Raw genomic sequence first — 16,164 nt, forward strand, 5'->3', positions numbered from 1 at the left:
GAAGGGGCCTCAAATGGAAATGCTTTGTTAATTTTAAATTTATGCACTTGCAAAGCAAAAAAGGTTAGACAAACGTTTGAAAAATACAAAAAATATTCAACTTTATTCTTCCTGGTGTCTTATTTCTGTTTTCACGTATCATTGTATTTTTTTACATTTTCATTTAGCTAGGTGCCTCGCAAGCTGGAAGTGGCCCAACGTGCGCCAAATTGGAGTTACCACCCGGTTACCGTGTGGCCCTTGTGGTAATTTCAATTTTGGTACGCACAGCGGACGCGCGCCAAGTGGCTTCTGACACGCGTAGCTCATTACTGCCCAAATCCTTTACCACTAGGTCTATGGCTGGCAGTAAGGTTTCAGACTCAAAATGGACGTAAGCAATTTTGATTTTGCCGCACATCCATTTTCGGCAAAAAAAATTAAGAGAGAGGCATTTATTTGCAGGCGCGCTAAAAAATGGGTCTGAGCGCACCTAAAACCCACGCCTACATTACCGCAAGCCGTTTTTCAGCGCGCCTTTGTAAAAGCACCCCTGAACCTGTATGAGGGCCTGCTCACAGGAAATGGAGGGGGCACAGATCCTCCAAACTTTTCCTGGGTTCCAGCTATTGCACATTTTATAACTACTTACATCGGGGACCTTATTTTAAAAGGACTGTTTCCTTACACTATTCCTAGGGAGGGAAAAGAAGTCTCTATTCAATCCAGCCCCAAGTCCTTATATTAAGAAATATTTGTACTATAGCAGTTTACAAACCTTCAAAAGTAAGATGGTTGTGGTAGGTTTCCATAGTCTGATATATTTAACTATCTCCATGGTTTTTGCCACAGCAGGCTTCATTAACAATACTGTTCAGGGGAGCTGGGGCCTTGTCTAACATGACACAGTGACAACCACAGCGTCCCTCCGGTCCCACTGTGCCCTGATTTCTTATTGCTGGAAAACATTTATTTCTCCATGCAAAACCTGCACGACAGGGGCAGTGCTCTGCTCCTGCCTTTCAACAAGCAAAGGAATAGGGCCAGAACGTTCACACACACAACAGGACAGAAATAGAAATGGTGAGAGGTGCAGTCGACGACGCTTGCTGCTCCCTGTGATGGAAATCCTACAATCCTTTTCCTTTTTTCATTCAGAATTTTTAATTGGAAGAAACATTGTGTGCACCACGGGCCATACTGCAATCAGGGGTCTTTCTTAATTGCACGTTCACTTATCGAGTTATACCGATCAGGCATAATTTGGGAAAGTCATTTTTGCATGTATGTGGCCTCTTATAAAAACACTGACCTGCATAAAAGTACACGCTTAGATGTGATTGTGAATAAGGCATGTACAAAGATGGGGTTTGAACAGAACACATATGTGAACAGTTAATCTATGCACATACTTAAAAATGATGCCCTATTATAAAATCGTCTTCATCAATCATAAGGTTAGAATGGATACAGAAAAACAGTGGTAGAGGAGGGCTTAATGGATGTGTAAAAGACCAGATTAAATAAAGGGGTTTTTTTTAACAGACATTCATCCAAAATGAACCAACATGGGGAATTCTGCATGGTTAATAACCAGATTATATCATCTGAACAGAAGACAAAAACAACAGATAGACTGAACTGGGAAACGGGTCTTTGTCTGTCATTATCTCTGTGTTATAATGTGAGCAGAGCATAATAGCCTAAATGTTATACGCTCAAACTATATCCCACTGTCCCCTCATCATACAAAGTGTCTCCATCCTATGTAATAAGTTCTCTGGACTTTCACATTGAACTCTGATAATGAGAACATTCACCTGTTTCCTGCATTTTGGTCTCATACCTCCAACATATCGCTCGCTCTCATCCCTGCTTCTCACAAACGGTAACGGAATTCAAACATGTGTGGGATAAACATAAAGGAATCCTGTGCAGAAGAAAGGGATCCTCAGGAGCTTAGCCTAGAATGGGTGGCAGAGCTGGTGGTTGGGAGGCGGGGCTAGTGTGGGCAGACATATACGGTCTGTGCTGGGGCTGGTGGTTGGGAGGCGGGACTAGTGCTAGGCAGACTTATACGGTCTGTGCCGGGGCTGGTGGTTGGGTGGCGGGGATAGTGCTGGGCAGACTTATACGGTCTGTGCCAGAGCCGATGGTGGGTGGCAGGGATAGTGCTGGGCAGACTTATATGGTCTGTGCCAGAGCTGGTGGTTGGGAGACGGGGTTGGTGGTTGGGAGGCGGGGATAGTGCTGGGCAGACTTATACAGTCTGTGCCAGAGCTGGTGGTGGGAGGCGGGGTTGGTGGTTGGGAGGCGGGGATAGGGCTGGCCAGACTTATACGGTCTGTGCACTGAAGAGGACAGTACAAATAAAAATAGTAGCACATATGAATTTATCTTCTTGGGCAGACTGGATGGACCGTGCAGGTCTTTTTCTGCCGTCATCTACTATGTTACAAACAGTGGCTCACGGAACGGTCACCAGTGTCACAGTTTCAATGGCCGGCCCCAGATGGGGTGAGGTTACCAGCAGAACACAAAAAATGTACGGAATAATTCACCAGGACGATCCAAAGTAGGAGCATTGGTTTTCTTCTTGTTCTGAGGATACCAGCACCACCACCCCCCCTCCCCCCCCCCCCCCCCCCCGCCATCCCGGGCACGGAGGGTTAAGTGGCTTGCCCAGGGCCACAAGAAGCCACTGTGGGATTTGAACCTACGCTCTCTTGCTCCCAGCCCAAACTGCTGTAACCATGTGGTTACTCAATTATGTATCATCATGAGACATAAACACATTCGTGGGTAATTTCAGAATCAGAAAATGTGTCTCACGCTTCCTGAAAAGGCCTTTAATCAGTTATTCATCCTAGCAGTAAACTGCTCATGAGACCGGTCTTGAATTTTAGATTTTCAAACTGTCTCACTGAAGTGTGCTTCAGTTTTGCAAAAGCAATCTCCGACTATAAGAGCACACAAATACTGCACCGATCTACAAGGAAGCAAAAAGGCTCCCACACTGGCACCCAACAGTGATCAAAATGTCAGTTTGCAACAGCGTTGGATTGTTGGTTATTTAATTTAATTCCAGCATTTCTATTCCGCTTAACTTCCAAGTTCAAAGCGGGTCGCAACATAACATAAGATCAAAATACAGTAAATTTATGGCCATCGATTTGACTGTGCCACAACCAAATGCAAGGTTCCACATTAGGAGTCACCGACCGGGAAAGGGATCTAGGCGTCATCGATGATACGCTGAAACCCTCTGTTCAGTGTGCGGCAGCGGCTAAGAAAGCAATAGAATGTTAGGTATTATTAGGAAAGGAATGGAAAACAAAAATGAGGACGTTATGATGCCTTTGTATCGCTCCATAGTGCGACCGCACCTCAAATATTGTGTTCAGTTCTGGCCACCGCATTTCAAAAAAGATATAGTGGAATTAGAAAAGGTACAGAGAAGGGCGACGAAAATGATAAAGGGGATGGGACGACTTCCCTGTGAGGAAAGGCTAAAGCGGCTAGGGCTCTTCAGCTTGGAGAAAAGGCGGCTGAGGGGAGATATGATAGAGGTCTATAAAATACTGACTGGAGTGGAACAGGTTGATGTGAATTGCAGGTTTACTCTTTCCAAATATACTAGGACTAGGGGGCACGCGATGAAGCTAGAAAGTAGTACATTTAAAACAAATCGGAGAAAATATTTCTTCACTCAACGTGTAAGCTCTGGAATGTGTTACCAGAGAATATAGTAAAAGTAGTTAACTTAGTGGGGTTTAAAATAGGTTTGGATGGCTGTTTTGGAATATTGCCAGGTAATTGTGGCCTGGATTGGCCACTGTTGGAAACAGGATGCTGGGCTTGATAGACCTTCGGTCTGTCCCAGTATGGTAATACTTATGTACGTATGTAAAATTATAAAACCATGATCAAATATAACTGCCAACTTGTGCCCTATTTGCAATTCCAGTATTTGATCATGAACCCTTCTAGTGGATATGGCAGGTATACAAACAATAAATCGATATTGATGAAGAAGTCTAACCTGCATGGAGTGGCAGGTGCGTCTCTGGTCACCTTGCTGGGCAGACTGGACAGACCGTGTGTGTCTTTACTTTGTTACAGAATGAAGTAGATTGGGTCTATAGGTTTGTACTAATCACAGGTTTGTACTAATCACTGAAGGATTTTTCAATGATAAGAGACTAGATTAGTGAACAGACACTAACAAAAAAAGATAAACTTGAGCATCAGCAGAATTACAATAGACTTTTCAGACTCTTCCTAGTATTTTCATACAATTAAACCATGCTCTACTACTCGTATAAAAATGGTTCCAACAGTCAATGCAGTTCTTTTGTTAGTCAAAATTGTCTGAGGCTTGTTTCTCAAAGGAATTATAGTTCCCAAACAATGAAAAAGGAGATTAAAATTAAGCAGAAGTCATTACTATCTTCACCACTCATCAGAAATTGAGTAGGACTTACTGAAGCTCTTTCGAAATACTTGCTGAGATCAGGCAATCATTAGTATGTGACTGGGGACTACACACATCGGAAGGACAATTTCCAAAGGAAACTGAAGCAGTTATCTGGATAGATTTCCCAGGCTTTAAATGGCCCTCCCCTTAGTGGTTAACGCTACACATTCTTACCTGTCATCAGAAAATAAAGGGAAAGGGAAAAGGGAGACTTGATATACCGCCTTTCTGTGGTATTTGGCAACTACATTCAAAGCAGTTTACATATATACAGGTACTTATTTTGTACCTGGGGCAATGGAGGGTTAAGTGACTTGCCCTGAGTCACAAGGAGCTGCAGTGGGAATTGAACTCAGTTCCCCAGGATCAAAGTCCACTGCACTAACCACTAGGCTACTCCTCCACTAGCAACATTCCAGGTAGAAGCCTGCCCTTGCAGATCAGCAACGCAGCCGTGCAGGCTTCTGTTTCTGTGAGTCTGACGTCCTGCACATACGTGCAGGACGTCAGACTCACAGAAACAGAAGCCTGCGCAGCCGTGTTGCTGATCTGCAAGGGTAGGCTTCTACATGGAATGTTGCTAGTGGAATAGCAACATTCCATGTAGAATCTCAAACAGTAGCAACATTCCATCTAGAATCTCCAATAGTAGCAACATTCCAAGTAGAATCTCAAACAGTAGCAACAGAATCTCAATAGTAGCAACATTCCATCTAGAATCTCCAATAGTAGCAACATTCTATGTAGAATCTCAAATAGGGAAAGGGAAATGGGACTTGATATACCGCTTTTCTGAGGTTTTTGCAACTACATTCAAAGCAGTTTACATATATACAGGTACTTATGTTGTACCTGGGGCAATGGAGGGTTAAGTGACTTGCCCAGAGTCCCAAGGAGCTGCAGTGGGAACTGAACTCAGTTCCCCAGGATCAAAGTCCACTGCACTAACCACTAGGCTCCTCCTCCAGGGAAAAATTCATGTGGGCATTTCACTATGAACTGCAAAAGTTAACCTGCAGTAGTTGCAAAACCTCTGCAGTAACTGTTGGGGTGTCCCCGACACTTGGGCGAAGGCAGCTGTGCTGCTAACTTTGAACAATGGCTGCTATCATGACCACTTACCGTGGAATGCAGTTATCACTACATCTCTGGAGGAGCAGTTAGCCACTTTGAATTATCTGCCATGTTAGCAGTTAATGTGCATTAAAGGACACCCACATTAACTGCATGGTAGACTCTGCCCTCTCCCCACCCTCCGACATGAATTCCCTGTTAGATGTGTTACATGACAGTTTAATGCATGCTAATGCAGTTCATTAACTATTTACATGCTAACAATTGTGTTTTAAAATCCATGTTAAACACCTACGCCTACGTTTACTAAACAGCGCTATGAGCACATTAGCATTTTTAACGTGCGTAAATGGCGTACACATGTTCAATGCTAATGCGCCCATAGAAATGTATAGGGGCGTTAGCGTTTAACACGCCTTAAATTTACAGATGTGTTTAAAAGTACTAACGCGCCTTAGTAAACAATACTCCTAATATAGTTTAGGAAATAAAGCCCTTAAAAAGTCCAAGAATCTATAAACCACAGGAAAAACTGTTTTCTAATAAAAGATGCAAAAGTCCCTCTGAATAACAGTGAGGCTGGGAGATAATAAACTATTTTCTCATAACATGGGTTTGCTGTAATGGCCAATGCTGCTAAAACAAGCGGCAACTACATTCAAAGCGGTTTACATATATACAGGTACTTATTTTGTACCTGGGGCAATGGAGGGTTAAGTGAACTGCAGTGGGAATTGAACTCAGTTCCTCAGGATCAAAGTCCACTACACTAACCACTAGGCTACTCCTCCACTAGCAACATTCCATGTAGAAGCCTGCCCTTGCAGATCAGCAACGCAGCCGTGCAGGCTTCTGTTTCTGTAAGAACTACCTCAGGTGACAAGACAAACATTTCACACAACCAAACGTTTACAGGGCCCTGACCCTACCACTAGGTGCACACCAAAGGGTGGCAGCAGGGGCGCAACCTGACCTCCTCATGGTGGGAGGGGGCCAGAGCCCGAGGTTGGGGGCACATTTTGAGTGCTGCCCCCCCACCTCACCTCGCCCCCTCACAAACAAATACCTTTGCTGGCGGGGGTCCCCAACCCCCGCCAGCCGAAGCCTTCTTCAGCGCGGTCTCCGGCACAGCCACGTTCACTGCCTGCCCCCTGCTCTTCTTTCTACTTGCTGAGCGTCAGCGTGCACAAGAGGAGCAAGAAGAAAGAAGAGCAGGGGGCAGGCAGCGAACGCGTCTGCGCCGGAGACTGCGCTGAAGAAGGCCAGCTGGTGAGGGTTGGGAACCCCCACCAGCCAAACCAGGGGCCCGGATGAAATTTGTGGGGGCCCAGGCCCCCGTGGCCCTCTGTAGCTACGCCCCTGGGTGGCAGTGTTGGTACTTGCACGGCAGGACAGTTGCACTTAAATGCTGCATCAGCACAGTGACAGGTCTTTCAGAACAGGCCCACCCTCAAAGCCCACCGCATCCTGCCCCCCTTTGACAGAAGTCTCCATCAGAGGGGGCAAGATATGGCAGCCCTTTGCTCAAGGGTCTGCACCACACTGATCCTCATTTTAGCACAGCAGCCAAAGGCAGAGGGTGGATAACTGAGGTAGGGTGTGGTGATTGCAGCAGGGAAAAAAGAAAGCAGAAAAGGGATGAGATTTGATATACCGCCTTTCTGTGGTTACAATCAAAGCAGTTTTACATATTATACACAGGTACTTATTTTGAAAGATTTGGACATAGGGGTAGGGAAGGGGAGATGCTGAATACTTTCGGGGGGGGGGCCCTGAGCTGCTGAAGAGGGGTCACCTAAGGTGCTGGATACATTTGGGCTGGCCAGTGGTGTAGCCACAGGTGGGCTTGGGTGGGCCAGGGCCCACCCATTTATGGCTCAGTCCCACCCAACAGTAGCACATGTTTAGTGGTAACTGGTGGGAATCCCAAGCTCCGCCAGCTGAAGATTTTCCCCTGATGGTAACGAAAACGCTACTCTCCATGACACCGGCACCTGCGCATGCTCAGTTTTCAGTGCATGCCTGCTGCCAAGGTGGAAAGAAGCGATTTCCCACCAGCTGAGATTAAAAAAAAAAATTGGGGGGGGGGGGGGGGGAGAACACTTGGTGCCCACCCAATTCTTGCCTAGGTCCACCCAAAATCTATTGTCTGGCTACGCCCCTGGGGCTGGCCCTGAAAGTTGAAACAAAAAGGTTTTCATATAGAGAGGAACCACTGTATTTAATATATAACCAAGAACAGAGGTTAGCTTTGGTATTGAGCTGTACAAGAAAACAATGCACAAGAACATGCAGTGCCTACCTAGATATAGGGAGCTAATCTATCTTGCGCTTTCATGTCTATCTGCGAATCTGAAACAGAAGAACACATTTACACTGGCTCAGAGCCGTAGGCACCAACGTTTCTAAATGACTGGGGGTGTTAAACACAATACAAATTATCCCTTCCTGGACATAATGAAGGTGCTTGCTCAGTATTAGGGGTGCCCAGCGCATCCACATACAGTGCACTTAAAAAAAAAAAGTTTGGGATAAGGGAGTAAATGAATATTTCGGCATTTAGGTTTTGCATATTCTAATGGCATAGAAGCTCCCCGTGCATCTGCCCTGCTTAAGACCTCCCATGGAACACACTGGAACCACCCCCTCCCCCTCCAAAAAAAAGTCCTTCATCCAAAACTGCAAAGAGCACCCCCGAAAATACGCTTCCTCAATTGATGCTCGGCCGTGGCAAGTTCGGTAGCCCAAAACTTCAGAAAATAAGCTTCAGGGGGTGGAATTTGTAGCTTCTTTACAGCTGTCCTTTACATAAAGGAAAATGTTGACATGCTGTTATACCATAGCGCATTTAGCAGAGTCAACCTGTCAGAGCCTCTCTTACATGTCAGCATGCTCTCAGTTAACTGGGATGTAAAAATTTATGCACTTGAGAAAATCATCAGGTTCTCATATTTTAATCATAGGCAAGGCTTCTGCTCGGCCTTAAAGTTCTCAGCGCCTCCAAAAGAACCTCAGCGTTGCACAGCAATGTACAATTTTAAGGACTAGATATATGATCCCTCCACTGAAGTTTCATAGACTCCATTAATTCATATCCAAAAATACTGCTGACCTAAATGAAGAACATTTTCTTTTAGTAAATAAGGCCAGCCTTGCTAATCTCTTCCCAGCTATGAAGGCTTCTTTTTTTTTTTTTTATTGATAGCAGTTGTCAGATCTTTAATCAAGGGATGCCATGGCATTTACATTCCAAAAACCTTAACACTTCTGTGCCACTCTCCCCACGCTACATATATGTAACAGCGTTTCTGGTAAGCTGAGTACTGAGAGAGAGAGAAAGACCAAAACGAACAATATATCAAAGTGCTATGAATCCTGTAATGACTTTATGCACAAAATAGCTGTAAAAATGCTACATTGGTAATGCAAATATATAGAACGATCTGGTAACCGTAGGAAAACATGACCTAACATGATCTGAGAGAGTGGAATTTATCATGTGTTCGTGTTTCCTAGCCTCCTTGCGGTAAAAAGGGCTTTTGTGCCATTTTGAGCGAAGTTTTCATCTACACGTTTTTGCATCCACCAAGGTTGTCCGCACTGTCAGTCCCACGCGGCTCAGACTAACCTTCTCGTGCGCACAAGTAGAGCATTTAAAAGAATAATCAATTGATTGTTTCCCCCCTTTTTTTCTCTCTCTCTCTTTCCTTCTTCTTCCTCTTGCAACCAGGGCATGAAGCTTTAACTGGCACAAGGTCACCTTTCTCAGCAGGAGCCAGGGAAGGCGCCAGCGGTGTTCCCTGGCCAGATGACAAGCAGCCCAGCCTCTGCTCGCTTTACTGCTCGACACCCAGACACCGTCCACTCAGCCGGAACAGCTGCGAGAAGGAAAGCGCAGGCCAGAGCTGGGCTGAAAATCGCCTGGGATCCCCACCAAAGGCACCGCCGTGAAAGGGTGTCCTGTGTCAGAAGTGCTTAGCACGGTAACCCATTCCCCCCCCCTCCCCCAAAAAAATACCGTGCATCAAAATTCATATGAAAGCTGCCTATTTGGAGTACTTGCATTACAAAGAAGGCTGCGGATCAGAAATGTATTAAGTAATCTGCCTGGGGAAAAAAAAAAACCAAAACAACCCCGTATTAAGCTGAAACTGCTGGTATATCGTATTACTGAACTATAAACAGTATTTAAATGTGTTTACGCCAACATAAAAGCATGCACCATTTCAAACTGTGTAATACCCAAAGGGATAAGCCCATTTAATATCCATGTAAATGAGATGCTGTCCATTTGCACCGGTTTCAGGTCAGACGATTTCATGATGTACCCCCCTTAGCTTATTATTTTTAAACAGTCATAACTGCGCTCCCTATTCCTGATACAAATGTAAACAGCGCATATTTTCCCCCGGTCAACGTTCCTCTTACAAATTTAACAAAGGGCTTATTGGTAATTTCACAGTCCAGTGCTTGCAGTATTAGGCAACCTAAGGAGACTCAGAGAGGGGCTTTTTAAGCTAATAAATGAGGGGACTGAGACACGAGCAATCAGTGAACTATAGAAGTAGCTTAAGAAAGGGCTATAAGCAGGAATATGAAAAAAAAATTTTGCTTAACTGACATTCAGGGATGAATGAACCTAAATAGCACTGGTGTAACTCTACAATTCTCCAGACCGGAATAACAATCGAGCAAGGCAGAGAGGCTTCAGCCCGCCCTAAGCAGATTGGATTCTCCCCATATCTGTTTGCCATGCTCTCGTCTCGTCCCTTAGGTTACAGAACATCAATCATAAATAAAAGAGCCCTGTGCCCTCAGAGTGCCCAGGTCTGATTTATAAACATTAGCAGGGAATACAATTACCAGTGCCCCTTAATACCGAACAGAACGCAACCCACTGATAAACATAACAGCAGCACCCCCACACTAAAAAAAAAAAAAATGACTGCCCCTCCCCCTCCCCAATTACATACGCATTATTATACCATTAAAATGCAAGGGAAGATAAAGCAGCTCCCTCTGATTCCATTTTCACAAATTCAATGCCAGGAAATTAAACAAAAAAAACACACACATTATTTTCTCTTCACGGTTACTCATAAACAAATCTATTATATCTGATGTTGGCACTTGTACGGGTTTAAAAATAACAAAACTTAAGAGGTAGTCCGAAGCATAAAGAAGCTCCTTCATCCTTATGCCAGTTGTAAGCTAATTATCCCTAGACCCGAGCCAAGAATCTGTAATAGGGCTGGTGTCTGCATCAGTTCCCCTGTAAGCAACTCTCTGCTGCACGAAAGATTTAAACGTTTAAAGGGTGTTCGCTGCAGTAATACTCTTCAAGCGATTCCTGTCCACACATACATACTGTGCGAAATATGCATCAGGCATCAACCAAGATCCATTTCCAAAAACAACAACAACACAAAAAAAAACCACCCAGATCAAGTTACACGCATTTCAGCAAGTCTCCCCAGTCAGAATTATTTCCGCTCCGAGCCTCTTTAAAAGTCCACGAGAAGGCTTTCAAACTTCCCGGCTTTGTGCGTGTTTTATTAACAGTAAAGCATTAGTTTTGTTTTTTTTGCAAAAGCGACAAAAAAAATCAGCAGACTACAATGATGACTCCAGGCGAGAAAGTCCGGAAAGCACAAAACGGCAGGAGGCAGAGAGAGCAGATCGGCAGCCAAGTGCAGACGGCCAGAAGTCCTCAGCAGCACCTCCAGCAACGTCCAAGTTAAAAAGTGGCAACAAGCCGGCGGCCCGAGCCGGGCACAGACTGAGCCGCGGGCTGGGCCGGGCCGAAGCTCTAGCGCTGCTCCCTGGCCGCCTCCGCCGCTGCTTCGGCCGATCAATGATTGAACCGAACAAAGGCAGAACGCGATCAATTTCTAATAGCTATCAATCCGCAGCCAGTGCTCGCTGCCCCCACGCTCGCGTCCCCCCCACAGTTTCTGCCACTTTCCCCCCCACCGTGCCAGCCTCTGGCCGGCCCCCCCTTCCCCAAAAGGTGCCCGCTGGCCACTCACCTGAAGCCGTCGTAGATCAAATTTCTTCCAATATTGAAACATCGATCCCACATTGGCGGCCATCTTGGGGGATATTGAAGAGAGATTTTTTTTTTTTTTTGACTCACTGGCTGGACTAAATATCTGGGCTGGACTCCCTGTGCCAGCTATTTCTTCCTCTTCCTCCTCCTCCTCTCCTCGGTTATATTTATAATCGATGAAAGCGGAGAAGGCAAAAGGCTAAGAAGTAGAAGAAATTTATGCAAAAAGGAGGGAGGATACGAGGGCATCGGAGAGCAGCCGAAACCAAAGTGCAGCAAAGCGCTTTTTGCAAAAAGTATTGCTGCATTTCTCAAGTGCGGCAGCGGGTCGATTGGCAACTGAGCGATCGGATTGCATTTGACTTTTGCCAAGTTATCGATACGGACGTAACGTGCTGATCAATGGAGGCTGCAAGGACTGCGGGGGGTGGGGTGGAGGGGAGGGGGCGCTGTGCATTTCAGTCAGCCTCCCAGGCCGAACCTTCTCTTATTCTGAAACTTATTTAGCGCCCTTTTAAAATTAGGGATTGCACAGGCAGTTTGCTGGTGGATGCGCGGAGCTTTTTCTCTTTGCAGGTTGCCTGCTTTGTGATCTGTAGTTCGTGGATGTCAGCTCTGTGGGTGCTTGAGCACCTCAAACCCCTCCATTATTTGTAGGAGGGGGTCATTTGTATTGTTTCGCACCCCCCAAAAGTTGGCTAGATCCTGTGGTTTATCTTCCCCTTTCTTTTTATTGTTTGTTTATACATGGGGAAAGCAAATTTTAATAAGAGAAAGTATAATATTCCCCTCTAGAAACGGACGCTGCTAATCCAAATTCATGAACCAAAAGCGCACAATAAAAAGAGGAATAAAAAAAGAAAAATCTAAGAAGAATCCAGTGGAAAAGTCGAAATGAACTGAACCAAATCGGAAGAATCAATACCAAGGTAAATGGGATATTGTAACGTAGAAACAAAACTCACAAAAAAAACCCCAAATCTTCTTGCGAAACTGGAGCTCGATCCGGTTCGGCTGGCGAGCGTCCCAGCCTTTCTTTCTTCAGAACCGCAGCCGGACCCGGCGGCTCGGCTGCCGATTACACAGGTTACAGACTCCCCTGAGCCAACGGCTCCTGTTCTTCGGCACGGGTCCAGCGCAATCCCGGGCCCTGGGCCAGCTGAGCCCTCTCCCCAAGAGGCAAGGAAGGCAACTGGCCTGGCACACCAAAGCCACCGGCTGGTCGGTCCAGGAAACAGGTTGCCACAACTAGGGAGAAAGATCAAAGCCAGTCAAGCAGTCCCAGGCTTGTGAAAGCAAGGTGGGATTCCTGGACCATTTCAGTTGTCAAAGTAAAAAGCTCTTACGAGTCAGGACTCCTTCAAGGAAGCCCCACGTGGATAGAAAATACATGTCATTTTCAAGAGCAAACTTGATTTAACCCCCACAACATTAAAAAAAAGAAACCAAGTGGAAGCCAGGCCAGGTTTTACCTTCATTGCATCAATGGACTTTCTTCTTACACCTTCTATAGATACAGTGAGGATAAAACCAGGCCTGGACCTGATTCTTCCTTCCATATGGAGTCACTAAAATCAAAACACTAAAAGCTTCCTCAACAATAACAAAAACAACAAGAGGCCGATAAGAAAAATTGATGCTTCATGGATTTTGTGGGTTTTTTTTCCGGGAACAGCATTTAACCCTCCTGATGCCCCCATTGAATGGCAGAGCTAAGTTTGCATTAATTGCGATCAAACGTTGGTATCATGATCATAGACTGAAAGTAGGTTATTGATCTATCCCATTGATACCGATTTTTTTATATATAATTATTTATTTCAATTTAGCTCCTTTTCAGGAGTAGTTTAAAGGTAATTTCCCTGTCCCTAGAACACGTAGGGCCCTGTTTACTAAGCAGCGTTATAGGCCTATTAACATATTTAATATGCATTAAACATGTACATGCGTTAACCACGTATGTGCCTACGCTATCCCTATAGGCGCCTGCATGGCTTGCTAATGTACTATCATGTTCTACCATTCATGTTACCCAAAATCCTTCTGTTATACTAAATGTATACTTTCTCATATATTCTCACTATTCATGATGTATTGTAAGCCACATTGAGCCTGCAAAGATGTGGGATAATGTGGGATACAAATGCAACAAATAATAATAATAATAATGGTTAGCGCACGCGCTAAGAGTAGGCACGCTAAAAACACGCACCTTAGTAAACAGGGCCCTTATAATGTCATTTGTATGTGAGACAATGCAGGGTTAAGGGGTGTCCTTTTACTGAAGATTAGTCTCTCCTAAGTGCCACGTGGCCCGTAGGTATAAAACAGTAACTGAAATACTGGTCATTTCCAGATGTCTGAGTGGAGGAGTGGCCTAATGGTTAGGGTGGTGGACTTTGGTCCTGGGGATCTGAGGAACTGAGTTCGATTCCCACTTCAGGCACAGGCAGCTCCTTGTGACTCTGGGCAAGTCACTTAACCCTCCATTGCCCCATGTAAGCCGCATTGAGCCTGCCATGAGTGGGAAAGCGCAGGGTACAAATGTAACAAAAATAAAATAGATACTATTGGAGATTCTACATGGAATGTTGCTATTCCACTAGCAACATTCCATGTAGAAGGCTGCGCAGGCTTCTGTTTCTGTGAGTCTGACGTCCTGCACGTACGTGCAGGACGTCAGACTCACAGAAGCAGAAGCCTGCGCGACCACATTGGTGATCCATGTAGAATCTCAAATAGTAGCAACAGAGGAGGAGTGGCCTAGTGGTTAAGGTGGTGGACTTTAGTCCTAGGGAACTGAGGAACTGAGTTCGATTCCCTGCAGAGGCAGCTCATTGTGACTCTGGGCAAGTCACTTAACCCTCCATTGCCCCATGTAAGCCGCATTGAGCCTGCCATGAGTGGGAAAGCGCAGGCTACAAATGTAACAAAAATAAAATAGATACTATTGGAGATTCTAGATGGAATGTTGCTACTATTGAGATTCTGTTGCTACTATTGGAGATTCTACATGGAATGTTGCTATTCCACTAGCAACATTCCATGTAGAAGGCTGCGCAGGCTTCTGTTTCTGTGAGTCTGACGTCCTGCACGTATCAGGACGTCAGACTCACAGAAGCAGAAGCCTACGCGGCCACATTGGTGATCCATGTAGAATCTCAAATAGTAACAACAGTGGAGGAGTGGCCTAGTGGTTAGGGTGGTGGACTTTGGTCCTGAGGAATTGAGTTCGATTCCCACTTCAGGCACAGGCAGCTCCTTGTGACTCTGGGCAAGTCACTTAACCCTTCCTTGCCACATTGAGCCTGCCATGAGTGGGGAAAGCGTGGGGTACAAATGTAACAAAAATAAATAAAATAATTACAAAGTTTGGTTAACATTGCAGCAATGTTTGGAATCAAACCTCACCAGTTAGCCATCTGAGCACAATATTATGATCCCTTTCTTCCCTTTCTTAATTTTACCCTCTGTCCTTCGTCTTTCCCTCCGAGTTATTATTTATTCTTATACAACTTCTATTTTTGTATATATTTAATTCGAATTAATTCATTTTTGTTAGTTCTATGTTTGTTATCATATAGTTCTTCTAGTGGAATGGAAGTTACATTATATTTTGTAATGAATTTGGATGGATGTTTTATTTAAAAAATAATACAAATAAAACAGTACCTGCAGTATTTAGCAGTAGTGGGATTTGAATCTGGCCTTGCCTGGTGTGCTAACCACTAGGGTACTCCTTCACTCCAATATTTTAATTAAAAATGCTTATTTGTATCATATTATTTGTTGATAGGTTGTAGTTGCATTATATTAATGTAGATTAGGGCTGCACATCAATTACAAATTTTAATCACGCTATTAATCGTGATTAATCACATGATCCAAATGTAAAAAGCACTAGAATAAATGTAACATGTACACGATAGTTGTTCACATTTTTTTATTGTTCCTAAACATTCAACAAATGACTTTAATTCCAGTTTCCTTTAAAAAAAAACAAAAACACAATTCCTTCAGGCATATGAAAGGCAAATCTATAAGCTTGCACATAGAGACATGTGTCAGTTAAGTGTGCCAAAAAGTGACTTATATTCATAATTTTTTTGGATTTAGCTGGCATCTTTCTCAGTAGTAGTTGTAGGTGAGCTACATTCAGGTGCACTAGGTATTTCCCTGTTCCCAGGGGAATTAAAATCTAATTTTGTTCTTGAGGCAATGAAAGGTTAAGTGTCTTTCCCAAGATCACAGGGACCAGCAGAGAGATTTGAACCTGGCACATAATCACCTTGTGCAGCCTCCCCCCACCCCCATGACACAAAATCACCTTGCGCAGGCCCCCACCCCCACAATGCCCAATCACCTTGCCTTGCACAGCCCCACCATCCCCATGACACACAATCACCTTGTGCAGACCCCCATCCCCATGACACACAATTACCTTGCGCAGACCCCCACCCCCATGATGCACAATCACCTTGCGCAGACCCCCACCCCCATGATGCACAATCACCTTGCACAGCCCCCATCCCTATGATGCACAATCACCTTGCCTTGCACAGCCCCACCATCCCCATGACACACA

The 16,164-nt window shown here is 44.8% G+C and overlaps 1 protein-coding gene across 1 annotated transcript in view; it reads right to left on the reverse strand.

Annotated features, from left to right (window-relative positions):
• Positions 1-11,612, reverse strand: part of CUX2 (cut like homeobox 2) — a 521,901-nt gene extending 510,289 nt beyond the window's left edge. Inside the window, exon 1 of the mRNA XM_030219071.1 lies at positions 11,560-11,612. Within this exon, the coding sequence (XP_030074931.1) occupies positions 11,560-11,601 (42 nt within the window). The 5' untranslated portion in view covers positions 11,602-11,612. The remainder of the gene's footprint in view (positions 1-11,559) is intronic.
• Between the last annotated feature and the right edge of the window lie 4,552 nt (positions 11,613-16,164).

Source organism: Microcaecilia unicolor, chromosome 11 (genome assembly GCF_901765095.1).
Source record: "Microcaecilia unicolor chromosome 11, aMicUni1.1, whole genome shotgun sequence".
NCBI lineage: Eukaryota > Metazoa > Chordata > Amphibia > Gymnophiona > Siphonopidae > Microcaecilia > Microcaecilia unicolor.